Here is a 19,083-nt window from a genome sequence, read left to right as displayed (position 1 = left end):
AAGTGCCACTGGTTTGGTCAGCAATTCCCCCCTCCCACTCTCTTCCACAACACCGACCCAAATCCTTCAGAGAAATTCACAAGTGGCCAAATAAATCGGGCACTATCCGCTGATTGTATGACAGCTATTATGTCATGCTGTGATGCTACAGGCTGGGATTTAGACAGAATGACCTGATTCAAGATCAGCACTGAGGGAATCATTTGTTTGGGCCCTCTGCTGGTTAGTTTTGGTACTACATCTATAGGTTGAGTACCATGCAGGAATTAGAGGATGGTACAGTCAGTGTGGCCATAAAGATGCACCTGATCAGCGGGAATACTCAGATAAGGTGTGACTTTCAAAACCCCAAAATGTGCCAAGTAAACATTCCCCATGACATAACACAACCAGTGCCAGCATTAAATGTTAGCACAGGGCAGGTTGCTTCATGGATTTATGTCTAATTCTGGTTCTACCACTAGCATGCTTCAACACAAACTGTGTTTCAGCAGATCAGGCTACGTTCTTCCAGTCTTTTTCCTGATGTGATCGTCTAAGCTTCAACATGTTGTGTTTTATGAGACGCTTTTCTGCTCACCAGGACTGATTATACTCATCAACATAGCCTTTCGGTCAGCTCAGACCTAACCAGCCTCGCTGTTCTCCAGTGAATCTCATCAACAGGCCCGTCTGGCAACAACAATCAAGCCACGGTCAGAGCCACTGAGATTTAATTTGATTCCTCATGTGAACATTAACTGAAACTCCTGACTTGTATCTGCAAGACTTTATGTATTTCACTGCTGTCACATGATTGTCTGCCTGGATAACTGCATGAATAAACAGCAGCAGTACAGGTGTCCCTACTGCACGCCACAGTAATCTGCTGTCGCTGTTGTGAGAGTCAAAACATTGTGACAACTACGTGCAGAGAAATACATGGATTACTGTATATTATAATTACTGCAGTACATGTGAAAGTCTGAGATATAATTTACTAAATGGGAAGTGTACAGTCAGATTTAATTGTCATGTTGGATGCGGGAGAAATGAGCAACTGTGGCAACCTAGGTAACTTTAACAGGGCCAAGACTGTTACAGGCAGATGACGCGTTTGGAGCATCTTCAACAAGGCAGAGTTTGTGGGGTGTTCACAAGCAGCAAACTCTGGAGCCAACACACAAGTGCCAAATTCGCTAGTTCATCCAACGGCTGTTTGAGGCTGTGTCAGCCCCCATAGATTCCCATGTTAAAACCCTAATTTAAGCAGAAATAAACATGTTATAGTCACTATAGTTAATTTTCACTTGCATGGATGATGTAAGGGCATTGAATTAAAGCTGGAGCTTTTTTAATGGAAATATCAGACAAATAATATTTAAATTAAATGAGTGAAATTCTGTTATGCTGTTCCAAATTGGAAAAAAAAGTCATTTCTCAACCTCAGTGACCTTGCTGCAAGGAATTCTGGGACAGCATTATCTCCTTTCCATGCGTTAAGGGAGGTCCATTGTATCCTAAGCTATGGATGATAAGATAGGAAGTATTGACACTTTGGATCTGCTCTTATCATGATACTTCCAGGTCATTTCATTGAGTTTGGACTCTTTCTAAGAAAAAAATACTTTTCAACAGCAGTCTTAGTATTACCGTATTTTATTTATATGTTAGCTCTAATTAACAAGTATTACTGTCTGTACTTACCCACATCATTATAGTATAATACAAGTTCCAAAAACAAGTGAAGGGTCTCAGCACACCTGAAGATGCAGGTGCGTAGGAGGAGGGCATAACCCAAAGTACAGAGTTCAGAAGAAGCTCCCGCACACTGTCTCACTCTCAATTAATTTATTAAAGCAACGTTTCGGTCACAACTGTGACCTTCATCAGGCATATCCGATATCGGATATGCCTGATGAAGGTCACAGTTGTGACCGAAACGTTGCTTTAATAAATTAATTGAGAGTGAGACAGTGTGCGGGAGCTTCTTCTGAACTCAGTATAATACAAGTTAAAATCATGATGGTGGTAAATCAGATTATTTAGAAACAATACTGGCTCAAATGTATAATCCTTATGGTTCCAATGAATTTCTCCACTTCCTCTGCTCTAGCGAGACCCAAGTGTAATCTGTCCCATTTCTCAAGGTATGAGAGCAATATCATTTTCATTCCTTTTTTTATTATTCTTTGAAATGATACTCTGATGCAATCAAAGATGAAGTAGGTCCCTCTTAATGAATTCCATTTCCAAAAAGCCGAAAAGTATGAATAAATGATCACGTCTTAAAATTAAATCAGCATCAAAAATGATCTACAATGTGCTGATGGAAACCGGCGGTACCCTGGTTGATAAAAAGTGAGGGAAACTTGGCCGAGACCAGCTCTCTTATGAGACCATCTCTCTTATAAAAAAAAAGAAAATCACCAAACTTGATAAAAAAAAAGTACTGCACTGCACCTTTGGTAGATTTTTTTCCACAGAACTGTTGCATAAATCAGGTTAGTTTTGCGTAGCATTTCGTCAATATATAACATTTAGGGATTGCCACTCATGGTTTTTACGTAATACCTGAAATATTGTAGCCAAAATGTCAACATAACTTTGTCACATCGACGTGTAGTAGAAATAAATACCTCTTCCTCCCACTGTCAACTGTTGACTGAGTGAACCGAGGCATCTGTGGAAAGTTTTCAGTCTCGACAAGCTAAATCCAGTTTTAATGCACCTGAGGTCCACATGGCCGACAGCTTGTGGTGTATACTCAAGGCTAATATAATAAAGTGGCTCTAAATGAGAATGACTCGGTGCTGAGGGTACAGTGCCATAACCTTGACTGTTTTATGGTGTTGGGAGATGAGCTTAAATGTTTCGGGGTCAGGCTGACACGGACCGATAACCTCCTCTGGCTGTTGACATATGGTTACTAGAAGCTGGCCTTTTTGGATATCACTCCTGAATACAGACACATACAGGTCACTGAGACAGTCAATGTGTGGGCCTACCAACTAAAACAAAGTTCTTTCTATTTCAGCTCCATAAATTATATACTAATATGAGAAAAAAAAACCCAGTGAGATAATATTTAACAGTTTTTTCAGAGGCATTTTGTGCACAGTGCTAAATACCAACCTAATGTTATGTTTACTTGCTAGACTAGCCTAATTTCTGGATATTTAAGAAGACATCTTGATATGATAAAACCTTCTACGTTGTTGAACACATGCTCGTACAACCAGAGATTCCTGTACAGGGCAGTGCGCTATATTTTTAGCTCAGACTTTCGCTCATTCTGTTCCTCCTGTCAGTCTAATAAGGCATGACAGGGGATGAGAGGTCTGCCACATTGAGAGAACTCCACACAAACATGGAGAGTCAAGGAGACTGCGTCTTCTTTAATGGGGTGTTTCGGCTTGCTGACAGAGATTCGCACCAACTAAGCCAGCGCTGGCTGGTTTACTGGGATAACGTAAGCTGACAGAACATCTGGTTGCAGATGCTTGTGTAAAGATGGATTACATGCACTAACACCTGGTGCACAGTGTTTTGTGTGTGTGTGTGTGTATGCTGAAGGGAAAAACAGCAGACAGCTCTTGGAGAGATGCTTCTGTTTCATTTCAAAACACCAGCTGAGCCCTAATCCCTCAGTGCAGGGTGCTAATTCACCATGGGATGCTAAAATACTCTAGATGAGCGAGACTAGTTTGAACTTTTTGAAAACACGTTCTTTCTCTGAAGTGTATAAAATATTGAAACCATATCATTTTCCTTATTTAGCGCTGAGCTAGACATCCTTTTTTTTAAGGTGATTTCATCTGAGTGTCAGTTTAAATTTTGCAGACAACAAATGACAAGCAGAAAACTGTATTTTTCAAGATAGTCTACATCTTTATTTACTATGACAACCACACCTAATACCTAAGTCCACTCAATGACTAAAGATTTGTACAATTTGAACAATTTACTCATGAAAAAAAAAAAAAACTGAGAGAAACAAAAAAATAAAACTCTTTTAAACTTAATTAAATTAACACAGGAGATCATTCATTCTTGGCAAGGTAAATTTCTTTCTTTTCTGGAAACCTGAACGTTAGTGTTGCAACAAATAACACTTGAGTGTAAGGGAACGGGTGATTAAGGAAAAGGGTGGTGTGTGTGTTTGTGTGTGCATGCGTGTGTCGATATGTATCATTTGTAGATTTTGTGTACACCCTGGCTTGAAATTAAATGTATTGCATTTTCTGTGGACTGATAAACCGTCAAATGGTCGACATACAGTATCTGTTTAATCACTTCTCTATGGAATGTAAAATTCACTGTTGCTGCCCTTGTGCATTTTTTTTTACCAAAGACGTCCACGCTTTTACCTTCACTTTACATTTAAGAGCCTCACACTGTTCTGAACAGCTCCTCTCTGCAATGTTTTGTTCAGCTATGTAACGAAGCATGCTCCCTTGTGATGTTAAGGTCAATGTTAATGTAAACACAAATCAACCTGCAGCTGCTTCACAGCAATTAGCTTTCTTTAGATCTCATCGCGATTTCACCTGCGTTTTCATTCCAGTTGACGCTTGTGTGCAGATAAAAATGTCCCTCAAATCTAAGAGATGAGGCACTTAGAAAGGAAAGCAGGTGGAGTATGCAATGAAATCGTTAACACTGCAGAAAGAGCAGGTCAGAAAAGAGGGAGGCTCTGCTTTAAATAAACTTAAGAACCAGTTACATAGGAGGAAACTGTTGCAAAGGCTAAGTTGGTTCAGCCTCTGCTTAAAGTCTAGGTAGCATCTTGAGTCAGGATATGAACAATATCTTATTTATTTTCCTCACAGGGCCTCTATAAAATGTCCAGTTTGTGCTCCAGTGTAAGTGTATTTACACATTTTTTACAGGCCAATCAATCACTACGTCTGTAACCTAGGTGGATATTTCTGATGGAGATTTGAGGACTCTTATGGACAAAAGCTGCTGGACCTTTGGATATCTGATATAATAATTGGTTAACGCTGATATGTAAATGTGTAGCTGCAGTTTCTCTGGTGAATGCCGTACATGTGCGCTTTGGCAACAGTCTCAGTCACATTGAACTGATTCTAGTAATTTAAAAGATGTTTGTGTGTTCTTTTGTTTTTGTTTTTTTTGGTTTGTAGTGATGATGATGATGATCATGTAACTGGTGTCCACCACATGATTGGTTGGTTGATTGGTTCTTCTGGTCTGTGTGAAGGTCATAGGTAGAAGGTTGGAGCCTGGGCTCATCACTGTGAGGTGATTGGTTGGTTAGTTAATTGGCCTGATTGACGGGGTCGCTGTGATTGGCTGGTTGCAATGATGCGATATTGGTCAGCACATTTGGTGGCGTGAGAGTCCCCCCACCCCCCGCAGACTCACATATATATATATATAATAAGATCGATTTCTCAGCTCATCTAATCCAAGAACGAAAGCCATCTTAGAAGCCCCTCTGCCCACTTTAACCATCTGGAAACTATACGACTGTCAAAGCAATACCTCTTAAAGGAGAAGACCCAAAAATTGTAGAACAAAGAGTCCAGCACCAAAAGCAGCAAAGGTGTAGAGAGAGTGGGGACTTCTAGAATGGCTGTATTGGCATTAGGTGTCAGGCAAATGAAAATTACTCTGATTATTTAGAGGAGATCTGCGCCCGGTGGGGAAACATCTTCATCATCCTATGTGTTCCATTGAGAAGGCCGGCTGGTGGAGTTAGCGTAGCCACTGTAGCCTGCTGCCTGGCTCACTTGCGGGGCTGGTGGATGTGCTGGTTGATGTGCTGGGTGGTGGGCAGCTTGGGGATACAAGGCTGGGGCTTCTGGTGAGCCACCTGTGCAGCTGCCGGGGTGAAGTCCTTATCACCCTGAACACAACAAAGTCAGCAGGACGTTAGAGCGAATAGAGAAGAATTCAATGAAGGCTCAGAAACTCACAAGCTCACAGCTTAACATGGAACTACACTGGAACAATTGTTCAGTTCTCATGGGTAAGATGATGATTATTCCCTGAGTGCAGGAATTTAAAGGGATACTTCACCCAAAATCGATAATTCACCAATTTTTTACTCACCGTCATGAGGAGGGTTTGGAGAACTTTCGGAGTCATCAAATCGCTTTTGGAGTTCCAGGGGAGGTCCGGCTGGCAACACATTTTCATATAATGGCGGCGGATAGAGCTCACTTGTGAATCGTCCAAAACACACACTGTGAAACATCCAAATATCTCCATACTGCTCGTCCGTACTGACTGATGAAAAAGTTGTTCTTTTTTTATGATCTCTGTTTTTAGCTTTGTTGTAGTAGTAGCTCCCAGGGGCTCTGTTGATGTTTGTTGTTGTAAACCACTGGATGTATGATGTAAACTCTCGCAGCAAATCTCGCACATGTGCACAAACATCAACAGAGCCACTGGGAGCTACTACTACAAAAAGGCTAAAAACAGAGATCAAATTAATTTTTTCCGGACATTTTTTTCATGTGGTGGCTTCAGGACACTTGGGTCAGTACGGATGAGCAGTATGGAGGTATCTGGATGTTTCATAGTGTGTGTTTTGGATGATTCAAAAGTGAGCTCTATCCGCTGCCATTATATGAAAATCCGTCGCCCCCTGGAACTCCAAAAGCATTTTGATGACTCTGAAAGTTCTCCCAACCCTTCCTTGGCATGACGGTGCGTAGAAAATTGGTGGAGTCTGTGAACATTTCACCTACTCAAACCACATGGGGAAAACGTTTCTCTTCAATCACTTCATCTTTTATTTGTGCGCTGGGAAGATACTGCAGCTAAACTTTTAGATGATACCACCCCCACAGGCTCTGCTGCTTCTTACCTCTTAAAATAAAGCTGCCACTGAAACTACATACAGTGCACTTAATAACCACACAGTTAACTATTAAGCAGCGGCGCAGTGATGTGGATGTTTCCAGTGAGAGGCTCATTATGGCTCATGTTCAGAAAATAAGAGCAATGCTGGAAATCATCAATGCAGAGGATACAGTTCTGGCTCTATGTAAAGCTAACCTTGTGTGGGTTTGTGAAATTAAGTCAGAGGCTTCAAAATACAGTGTGTAAATTGCGTCTATACATGTGTGCAGTATGTGAACCTGAACTATGACCCGTATTAAAATCCTCTGCCTTTGATAATCATAATAACAATGAGGAAATCCCCAAAGTGCATGAAGGGTACAGTATGGAGCACTTATCTCCGCGCTCATCTGCTCTGCAACCTCAATCTCTTATTCCAAGAAAAATGCCCATAAACAGCCTTGCATCTAAATCGGATCAAAGCAGGAATTTGATCGTTCACAGAGGAATGTGGAATTTTAATCGGCGACTTTCTACAATAATGACTCAATTCCTTTCCTTCTTTCTTTTTTTAAACCCTCACCGGCGGCATTTTCTTTTCTCACGCCAAGTGTTTCAGTGTCTTTCACATTCTCCACTGGTTTGTGACCAGTTTTCGCTCCTCACCTTAATCTGCCTGTTTCCTCATACTTCACTTATCTCATTTGCCTTCTTCATGTGGGAGAAACATTTTTTTCAATGTGACGAGGCAGCATTCATGAAAAGCAGCACACATTAAACACACACTACTCTGCCGCATGAATGATTAAGTGGATTATTACTGACAGTTTTAATTCTTTCATCTCCATTACGAGACATCAGCGCTAAGTTAAGTTGGTATTTTGCTGACATCTGTCCAGATGTTGCCATATGTGAACGTTATTACTCCAGCATAGAAATAATAATGACTAAACACATGGCTCCTTCCTTCATATTCTGCATTCTTAAGATGTACACATATATAAAGTTATAAAACCAATTTAATCACCGGCCGCTCCTCAAAAACACACACATGGAAACACACATTGCCTGCATCGCTGAGCCTTTCGCTGAACTTTACTCACCCACCCCATCCTTGCTTGACCCTAATCCTCACTCTGTGTGTGTGTGTGTGCTGGTTCAGTTCGGTATGTGTGGCCATGCACTAGTTTTTCTGCTTGTGTGTGTGTGTAGGTGGGCACAAAACATTTACAGTGTGTGCGTTTCTTTCATTTAAAGCCAATTCCACAGCTAACTGCTTGGGATGTGGATGGATCTGACCTCCAATTGCCCTTCTTCTCTCTTCTGAAGCTAAAAGCTCGCTCTCTCTCTCTCTCTCTCTGCATCCCACTGAAGCAGAGGTATGAGAAGGAACGCAACAAATTAACGCCATTACTGCCAAATACTGTAAACAGAGCCGTGGCGATTGGCTAGGCATGCTCAATGCTGCATTTTCACCATTCCAGTACACGGCTATCAGAAGTAGTGTGATATTTGCAAGTTTTTCTTACAGCACATTTAAAATGGACAAATTCTGACTCCTCTTTTTAAGATATTTTTTGAGGGTCAATTTTATTCTGAAATGGAAATGTTTCACTTGATATTTAATTTTCCTCTCATGCTTAAAAGAACCTAAAGGCTGACCTTTGCAATGTAACCCTTCTTGGAATTAATGAGAATGACTGCCCATCTACAATAAAAAAAACCATCAAAACCCATTTACCTTCCTTTGATACCCAGTCTAGAAATCTTTTTCTTTCACCGAGATGTGAGGATGACTCGTGTGTGGTTATTTAGAAGCTCAGAATGGGAATTGCTGGTGACATGTGATCAAGGCTGGGAGAGAGGAACGAGGTCTGAGCCAAAGAAAGCATCTCGGGACACGAGGAAGGAACATGTTTATTTCCTGATCTGACTGCAACACTTTTCCATTACAGCCTCGGCTTCGGTTTGTGAAGCCTCTGCTACCTCAGATCAAGTAATGTTTATTAGATGGGCACAATTTAGAATCTCATTCTACTCTGGGAAAGAAAATAGAGAATACATAGCTAAGGAAATGTCTTATTTATTTATTTATTTTTTTGCATTTAAAAAAAGAAAACATATCACAGCAGACGGACCGCCAAGTCTACACACAGACAGACACACACAAGTGTTTCACTTAGCTCCTAAAAGGCTTTTCTGAGGCTTTGTGCAGTGCTCGCCTCTGGGTTTGATGGCAGTGATAGGGGCCGAATGGGAAGGCTAGAGGAGGATCAGGGGATAAATGGGATGCCTGCCACCTTGCCCATATCACTGCAATCTTCCGCAAACAATCTGCCTGGTCTGACACTCAGACACAGACACACGAGGCAGAGAGCGGAGCCTTTTCCAGGAGTCAAGGACATTTTTTCACCACCCACCGCCCCACGGGGACGTACAGTACACACATACACGTACACATACATATACTCTCACACAGTAAATCTAAGATATACGGTCAAACAATAATCAAACACGCACAGATATCCACAGACTTTGTTCAACAACTCAAAGCGGCAGGGCAAGAGTGATAAAACCTGCAAAAAACACACAAACACACTGGCTGCTGCACTTGGTCAACTGGTTTATTTGAAGCTTGTTATTGTTTTGTTTTGCTTTTTTAAGCCTTGTATGAAAGGTATTGATTTAACTGTGGTCATTTTCCGTGCTGTAAAACGTGGCGGGGGTTCATCACATTGTTGAGAGAATAAACTGGATATAACATTTTAATATGTGACATTAAACTAATGTACATTGTTTTAGAGTGTAGACTTTATGCTGTTTATACAGCAAGATAATTATTCTTTGTCAAGGGGTGTTGATAATATCTTTTTTATGTAGTTTTTGGGGCTGGATTATAAAAAAGGAGGCCTAAAATGAACCATTTAAATAGCCTCAAGTATCTTTATTAAACTTGATGTGCTTTTTCGTAACTTTGATTATAGATAGTTATTCTATTACAGAATTCACGCTATACTTGTAATTAAAAAAAACACTTTATCTCATTTTTTTCTTCACTGGTTTTCTTCCCAGTTTTATTTATCTTACTTTATCTCAGCACTAAGCCTCCACCTCTCCCTGTAGTGCTCATGTCCCAGAAGCAAACCATCTTATAATACTTATTTCACTAGTGGTTGTAGTGTGTGTGTGTGTGTGTATGTGTGTGTATCTTACCTTCGTAACCACTCCAGACACGATCACTGGGACCTTTGGTGGACTAAACAGAAGAAAAAGAGATAAAGAAAACAAATTACCTGAGAGTTCATAACAATATAAAGACCATAAGGAGAGTGTGTACTCCAGGTATATTACTCTGTGGTGATTGTGTGTAATTTAATTATATTCTAGGCAGGTTAAAAGTACAGCAATATTTACAAAAGGCAGCATTAAGGCTCCCAAAAGTAACACAAAGCCAAAACACGGACATCCAAAGTTGTCATAACACATAACCACCATTTCAGTCTCTCACATACACACATCCAAATGCACACACACACTCATATGAACACACACACCGCGGATGGACCTGCCAGCGGTTTAAATAGCTCCCATTCATCCTGGCCGAACACTGGGGTTCACAGCTTCTGGATGGAAAGCATGAGGAGAGAAGAGCAGGGGAGAGAGGTAGGGAGAGAAAGTTGGAAAAGGGAGTAATAGAGGACTGTGGTGACAAAGAAAGGATTTGGGATGGAGGAGAAGAGGAGAGTGGAGAGAGGGGGATGAAAAAAGGGAGATGAGAGGCGAAGGCAGGTCAGGGAGAGATGGAGGAGGAGGAGGATGCAGGAGAAAGCACCTATATAATAATGGGCTGTTAGATAGGAGAAGAGCATGGGGGAGAGATGAGGAGACGAGAGCTCATTCAGACGTAGTGGAAGGGATGGAGGCAGAGAAAAAGATGAGGAGGAGGCGGAGGAGGAGGAATGCGGAACCTGAGGTAAGTATCGACCTTGACATGACAAACGAGCGCCGTCTAATTTTATGGCGATGTCACCCGCGGCAAAAGAGCACAGTTGTAGTAGCCACCTTCAAACAGCCACTCAAAGACATTAGCGTGGACAACTCAGAGCTCACCACCTGATTAACTACCAGAGTTCCTCACACCGATGACAAACTGCAGCCTCAGCACTCAGAGTCTCATCGCCAGCCACTTTGGATTCCACCACATCCGAAACATCTGCTACTTATTTTCCAATATTTGAGGATTCATGCACAACTTTTTTTTAATTAAATCTCCGCAATCAGCATCTTGGCACCGAACAGCCTCCTGGTACTGTGCTTATCTCGATGAGAATCTTTACCTTGCTATTAAAAGACGGCTTGAAATGTGTGGAGTTTCACTCATTATTCCTCTTGTCAAAACGTTGGGTTGAGAGCTTTTCTATTACCGATTCAATTAATTCAACTATAGCATGTAACACCGTGAGATCCTAATTCAAATTAACGTCCTGCTGGCTGTGAGTGTGGTCTTGCTGTGTTTCCCCCAAACATTTGGCTTGAAAGCAGAGATTTTTAAATTATTTAACAATATATGAACAAATGGAGAAAAAAATCTCCATATGGCAAGAGCCAAATGAAGGAAACTGTGGGAAATACTGACAGGTGGTTTATTATGTACGTCTGTGCACAACAACCTGCTGGACAAACTTTCATCTTAAACACATCTGACAGAGAACCATGAAGCTGAAAGGTGCCATGCAAACATTAGTATTTACTCCAACGGGCTCTTTTAGCTGTAAAGCAGCTGATTAACATCCAGCATGAGTCAGCCTAATGAAGACAGAAACACATTCTGAACAGTGCACATGTGTAAATTATCTTATATGTCATTTATGTTCTAAATCTTTCTCCACACGTCTCCTCACATGTCGTGGTGCATAGAGATGCCGTACGTCTGTACAGTGGCTGCTTCTGTTACAAATTCAATTCCAGCTACAGTGAGGTGAGGCGCAGCGGGGTTGAGGTGAACAGGCACGCTCAGTTGGATATGTATTCACATACTGAGACGGTGTGGGCTGGTATCCACCCCACGCTGGGCTGTCACGACTCTATTCTGTTAAATGTCTGTCTCCATTGTGCAATCTGAAGATGAATCCTGCGAAGGAGGGCGAGGCAGAAAACAAAACCAAGGATGAAGAGGGGGAAGAAATGTCACTGTTGCATTTGAAGCATGTTAGTATCAGACTCTGCCTGTGGTTACTGCGGTTGTGGTTTAAGGCCAGAGAGACAGACAGGTTAGATATGTCAAAAAAAAAGACAGACAGGATTGAGGGGTGTGAGCCTGTCAGAGGGACAGACAGCTGACAAGAATATGACTCCCTGAAACATGTAAAAAACCTGTTTTAAAGTCAAACAGAAAATGAGGTGTGTCAGCTTTTAACCTGACCTGACAGGTAAATACATAGAGAACAGACAGACACATGTCAGGTTTTAGTCATGCTCAATAAACAGAGTTTAAGGCTTTTTAATCTGGGCTTAACAAAACTGCACTATAAAATTATTTGCCATTAGATACTGAAGCCTTTTTTGTCCATACGTTTTCCTAGCTGGTGAAAAAGGAAGCAAAACCTAAAAAAGGCACATGCACACACACACACGCATGCACACAGAGACAAACCAAAAGTGACAGAGGTCTCCACTGTAGTTTGGTGTGATTGTTAGGAAGGTGGCTGTGTGTGGAGGAGGAGGAGGAGGAGGAGGAGGAGGAGGAGGAGGGAGCCTGCAGGGGGCAGTAGAGAGCTGTGAGGAATCCTGAGGAGGAGTTTGCTTTGTGCCAGGAGAGAAGAGGAGTAAAGAGTGAAAAAGAGGAAGAGAACGAGGGAGAAGAGAGGAGGGGAGATCGGAAGACGGCGCACACTGAATATCGGAACAAATAACTAAGAGAGAAAATGTACGTTCAAGCAGCCGTGTGGTTTTTCCTTCTCAGAGTTTCAGCTTTAAAAAACCACCACACAACCCCACCCATCTCTCTCTCTCTCTCTCTCTCTCTTTGCTTCGGCAGAACAGGAAGTTTGTTGCCGTGGGCGAGGTGATGGTTGCCATAGAAACTGATGCCTGTTGCCTTTCTTCCCTCCCCCTCCTCCTCCCTCCTCTTCTCCTCCCCCCGCCTCTCTCTTCTCTCAACTTTTCACCATGAGCTGTCAGCTAACTGCACATTTCACCACAGTTCCTACGTACAGCGTGCAAATGTGTGTGCGCGTGTGTGCAGTGATTCAGTCGAGCGCACACACACACGCACACACACAGCTCCACCCGCTCTTTTTTTCTCAGCCTCTGGAACAAACCCACCTCTCACCAGAACTATGTGGGAGACGTGACAGTGCAACTGCCACGAGGCCTGTGACCTCCTTGAATGGAGTTTTTTTTAACACATCGAGCCCATCACGCGGACGACGTGCGATAAGCTCATGAACCAAATATTCACTTGCAAATATTAAGCAACATGTTGCCTGATGAAACAACCCTATGTTGGTCTGTTTGGCTCCTCTGCTTTCTCCAACTCTCTCTGCAGGATCCAAGAAACGCTCTATCTGTACGTTGAGTGGATTTTGCTGCTGATGCGTTTGAGGAACTCACTCACCTGACAGTCAGTGAGCAGGAAGCCTCTGCTGGGTCACCAGTTTGCTCCAACTAATGCTTTCCCCTTCTTGCCTGCATTTCACACTTAGCTACCTCTCTCTCCGTCCTCCATCACTCCTCCTCTCCCTTCATGTCTTCATATCACCGTGTCGTTTTCCTCGCTCTCCATACCACAACCGATCCTTCCCTCTTCTCCTTCTTCGCCATAATCCCAGCCACCTATCTCTCCCTCTCTGCCCCATCTGTCCATCTTAGCTAGATTGGGTGCGGCAGGTGTTCCCCTGACTACAACGCTCCACTGGCTGCTACTAATGTGAAATTTACCCAGTAGCCACCTGCTAGATGTCCATCAGTGTGACACCGAGAGGGACTGACAGTGTGAGTGAGTCAGAGAGTTTCACCGACTGTTATTATTGATAGAGTGCAGTTACTCTGATGAGTTACTCTCATCTTTTTTTTTCTGCGGATGCGCTGACACATAATTTTTAGTTCAAGATAAACATTTCACGCGAGGAAGGTAAACATACATTTACACAGCCAGGCCGAGAGGAGTTTATCAAGCTACAGGCTGATTTAAAGTGGGCTTCCTCGCTGATTAAAATGCACTATTTGTGTAATTTATTTTCACGGCCTAAGTAATGGCTCCTCTTCTTTGACTGCAACCTCTAAAAGGGAAATGTTCGGAAGAATAAATACTGAGGCAACTATTAAACCTTGTACGTCTCTGGTGAGACAAGTAACCAGTTTATGAATGAGCAGGAAGAGATACTTCACCCCGCAAAAATCTAATTTGCAAATCAGGCGTTTCCCTCCTGTACCAGTGCAACTTACACATTCATCACTTCATGTAAAACAGTGTGGAGATAATGCGATCGGAAATACAGCAGGGAGTCGTTTTTCTGTAATCTGAGCGCTCATTCGTGGGGTTTCTGCCATAATGATGCATTTATTTTAAAGACAGCTCATTGTAGCACTTTTTAACAACTCCAAATAAAACACTTCTTTACTAATCTACATATGTTGTGATAAACTGACTAACTCCTTTAGTTAATCGGCTACTTTGATGAGAGATTTGGTTATTTTTCAAGCACAACTACCACACATCCACTGGTCCCAGCTTCTTAAATGTCTTAAATGACAACTTGCTGCTTTGCTTTGTTTTTTGTCAACTTGGCCTCTAGGAACTTGGGCAATTTTTTTCACAATTCTGGGACATTAACAGCATGACTCTACAGAATATCCTGTAATGCAACACAATAAAATGAGGAAGTGCATATTAAATGCAGTGAGAATGGCGGTTGCCCGATGACCTGCATCTGCTCTAACACCCATGTTTCTCCTCTCGTCTGCAGCGCTTTCTTCCTCTAAAGCAGGTCTTTACCTTTGAACAGTTCAAGCCAAGCTCTCATGTTGCGTTTGTACCTTTGTTATCTACTTGACCTCACTTCTCACTTCCTGTACATGCCCTGTGTGTTACTGCCACTCATGCTGGCACAAAGGGAAACGGAGCAAAGGGAAACAACTTATTGCCTCTTATGGGTTTTATACTGTTGCTTTGAATTGCATGAGAAAGCTCAACAAGCACCTTGAAGGAAGAACATGCAATACACTAGGATAAACTCTATAGAGGATACAGCCGGACAAACAGTCTTGTTACAGATCAAGATCCATATATTATTTCCTGAGAAATGAATAATGATGTGAAAAAAATATTTAAGAAAAAAACTAAGTCCTTGGTCCGACCATTTAACTGGATCCACAGTAAAACATAACGGGTCTTTTCTCTGGTCCGTATCCTTATCCCTCGACCAAATTTGGTGCAAATCAGCTCAGGCCTTTTTGTGAAATTCTGTTGACAGATAAACAAATATACAGGGCGAAAACACAACCTCCTCGGTGGAGGTAATAATTTAACGTGTGCGTGAGGTTGCATATGTAACGCACATGCGGGGAAAATTTCTTGACAGTTGGCGGCGTTCTTGAACCCTGCTCACTGCTGTGCACTGCTTGTCAGTTCTCATTTATCACTAGTTAACACACACACAAACTGATATGTGGTGTGAATATGCCACCTGTACCGACACGCACGTCGCTGAGGGGTCCTTATGAATATTGAATAGACACATGTGGGCGTAGCAGCGGGTAGATGCACACACACACACACACACACACTCTCACACTTGCAGACACACAAACACACCCCCACACACAGTGTGACCCCAGTACAAACAATGCATTCAAGCAGCAAAAGCTGAACATGCTAATATGGAAACAGAACAAAATATGCAAACTGAGGCTGCTTATAGCAAACAATAGCGAGTGCTGAATGGGCTGTTGAAGTTAATGCTGTAATTATGCGGTAATTATGTTGTTTACTGAATTAGCTAGCAACAGCACACACTGCGAAATTGCCTACAGTATCGCCTTATAGAAAAGTTAAAGTAGCTCAATTGCTTAGCTGGCAAATTGCAGGGTGTGTGTGTGTGTATGTGTTTGTTTGTTGTGTACTAACAACCCCAGAGTCCAACGCTGCACAGGCGGTGTCTCAATCTAAACGCTGTGTGTTTATGTTTGTCTTAACAAATAGACTGGAGAGAGAATTGAAGTAGTTTTACTTGTGTAAACATGTGTAGGTGCTTAACTGTGCACGGACCGATTGTGAAACAATGGGTCCAAGGACACAAACCTGACAGGCCGCCCACCTCAGAGTGATAAAAAATGTTGTGCACATGTTGCTAGGTGTCTCTTTATTGTTATTTTACACCTCTTTCAAATCATTTTTACAGATTTTTCTATCATTTGTGAGAGTTTCTTTTCCTTCTTTGTAATTTTTTGAGTCTTGTGGTTGGTGTGAGTCTGTGGCACCTTCACATCTCTTTGTGTCTCTCTGTGGTCCTTTGATTGAACTTCAGACAAGAAAACGGAGACTCTGACCTGTAGATCTATTCATTCTCACTCACTGTGACCGTGTGCGTTGGCGTCTCACCTGCTGCTGACGTACTCCTCCTCGTCTTCTTTCTGAGGTGGTTCTGGAGCCACGGCTGCTGCTGCCTGGTGCTTCTGCACTATCCTCATACCTCCTGCCTTCACTGCAACACACACACACACAAGGAGGAACACAAAGAATACACATTGATTATTACTAAGTAAGATCACAACTTCTATAACCCTGCAATGGTTAATGTGAGAGAAGCTAATTATCAATTAGTGGGCATGTCACTCACAATCCTGATGTCAAGTATCAGATCAAAACCGGTATGGGCAGTTTTTGACTTACTTGCGATTGTGTTATACTTTAATGGTTTTAAATCATGATAGAGCACAACGTGGATTTATGGTTTAACCCTGAGAGTGAATGACACAATTAAACTAAGCTATTCTGAGCAGAATTTTGTTATATATGCAAGTTTTACCAGTGCACAGCTCTGTTTTATAGGCATACTGGATTGGCTTAGATACTGATATTTAATTGGATCAAAGGCCAGAAAAGATGGTTGGGACATCCCCCATTATAGTGAGAGTAAATAGGAACTACTTGGTAGTTTCCGAATTATGTAACATTTCAGCACCACAGTGGAATTCATGGACAGGAGCATTATCTTTGTTTAATTTAAGAGGTCATATTTATAAGTTGCACAGCTGGCTGCCATAGTAATTTATAAGCCTGACAACCCTCAACTGACAAGACTGAGTGATATAACACCAGTGTGGGAAAGTGCTCGTCCTTCAAAATGTGTCTTCAAGCTAAATTCTCAACAGTTTGCAGCTGCAGGACAGCTGTTCTGTTGCTGCCCTTGACCTCTGACCTCAATGCAGAAGGACTGTTTATGGAGAAGAAGATAATATCAGTCATGTCCAGTGTTTTCTACACCTGCGCTATACCATACCTGCATGTTATGTTAAAGCCTGACATGCTTCAGCCTGTATGTGCTTTAGGCCTCCCTCACTAATCACAGGTAGGGTGCGAGGGGCACTCGTTATCTCACTGTGCTATCAGTGGTGCAGCTGCTGTGGCCCAGTTCACCGCTCATGTCCACGTACACCTTATCTGTTTTTCTCCCAGCCTGACATCCACAAGGCTGGAGCCATTGACCTCCACGTCACCGCCATCCAGCAACCATTCCCCCGCACCACTGCAGCTCTAACCTTTACATAAGACTTGAATAAACACGAATGACATCAATATCCATTCCCCCACGCTTACTTACTCGTGCTGCAAGACCCACAACGCCAATCAGGAAGTATAATGTGCAACATTGACAAAAATGGCAGATTTCACTGTATGCGATTTCAAACGCTTAAAAAGCATTACCACCACCCCCACTGTATCTGCCACTTCAGATGCTACATAATAAAAATCATCATCATGTGATTTTGCTCTGAGACTGTGCAGACAGTAAGGCCTTCAGGTTTAGAGGAAGCTTGCAAAAACAACACAAGACTCCTGGGAGTCTTACCTGCGGGGGCATGTCCTCCTTTGGTCTCGATTTTCTCCTTCGGTGGTGACGACATGTCGGCTCCGCTGTGGAGTCTTCAGCCAGAAACAAACCGGAGGCTGCGACAAGATAATTCTCGCTTTATTCTGCCTGCAAAAAAAAATTGCGCTACACTTTCAGACTGGACCGTCAACGTGGCTTCTTCCTGAGCATTGTTTGGAAACCATGCGTAATGACATCATATGCTTCCCGTAAGGAACTGCAGGACGTGTGGCGCGCGCTGACGTCAGTCGTGGCCGGTGGCTTGCTGCTGCTGCGTTCAGGGAACACCTGGAAGTTTGGAGAGTCGGGAATAATAAAAACTCGGGAAAATCTAACTCGGAAAAATAATTTGACGGCATGAACAGGTTGATATTCTATCCGCAAGCAGATAGTGAAGCATATTGACGGCTGCAATCATGGCGTCCTCCGCTCCGATTACTATCTGTGATTTTATTATAGGTTTCTTTCTTTTTTTCAGGAACTCAGACGGTCGTTCCCAATATTCCCGAGTTTACAGGATCCCTGAACGCAGCATTATATCTACGATCAAGGATGTGTAGCCTATTATATCTACTGTTCATGAAAAACAACAACTGAATACAAAGGGTTAGCCATAGCCAAATACAACATTACACACAATATAGTAGGCTATATTTGAAATCAATGAGTGGATGATTATTATTACTATCTGTGATTTTATTATATGATATGTTTCTTAATAAGTTGTCTCTTGTCTGATTTCATATTCATCTCAATTAACCTTAATAAATCATGAATGCACATGTGTTAAAGAAATCATCTCCCCGTGGAACGGTGGAATGACTGCATGAGTCGAGAAGCGTGATTATTTCCACAAAGGAGCTGTCAACAGCGTGTCAGAGAGGTTAGTGCTTTGTGACAGATAATGAAGAAATTTGAATGTCTAATCAAGCTCATGCTAAATTGTGACTCTGGTATTGTAACTCAATTGTGGGAATACTGTTGTCATTAATTTCATAAACCATTTAAATATCAATGAGAGCTCAGACTATAAAAGCTACAGTAAAAGACACAAATTTAACTACCTAGTGACAACTATGTAACATACACAGCCTCTTAAGTGGAATCATTTATTAAGCTGAGACTTTGTCTAATGAACAGGCCTGTTTTCATCTCTGGTGTAATAGCATCACAGCAGCAGGATGAACAAGAGAAG

At 42.2% G+C, this 19,083-nt stretch overlaps 1 protein-coding gene across 1 annotated transcript; it reads right to left on the bottom strand.

Moving 5' to 3' along the window:
* Positions 1 to 3,849: 3,849 nt before the first annotated feature.
* On the bottom strand, positions 3,850 to 18,053 carry dap (death-associated protein). The gene is made up of 4 exons (XM_085762598.1): positions 17,868 to 18,053; positions 16,397 to 16,499; positions 10,009 to 10,051; positions 3,850 to 5,854 (listed from the first exon to the last, which is right to left on the bottom strand). Exons 1-4 carry the CDS (start codon positions 17,920 to 17,922, stop codon positions 5,735 to 5,737), a joined length of 321 nt encoding a protein of 106 aa, XP_085618724.1. The 5' UTR covers positions 17,923 to 18,053; the 3' UTR covers positions 3,850 to 5,734.
* Positions 18,054 to 19,083: the final 1,030 nt, after the last annotated feature.

Source organism: Trachurus japonicus, chromosome 20 (assembly GCF_045865225.1).
Source record: "Trachurus japonicus isolate A0001 chromosome 20, Traja_1.0".
In the NCBI taxonomy this organism is placed as follows: domain Eukaryota; kingdom Metazoa; phylum Chordata; class Actinopteri; order Carangiformes; family Carangidae; genus Trachurus; species Trachurus japonicus.
The sequence above is the reverse complement of the archived record's forward strand: the minus strand, read 5'-3'. Positions and strand labels throughout refer to the sequence as shown.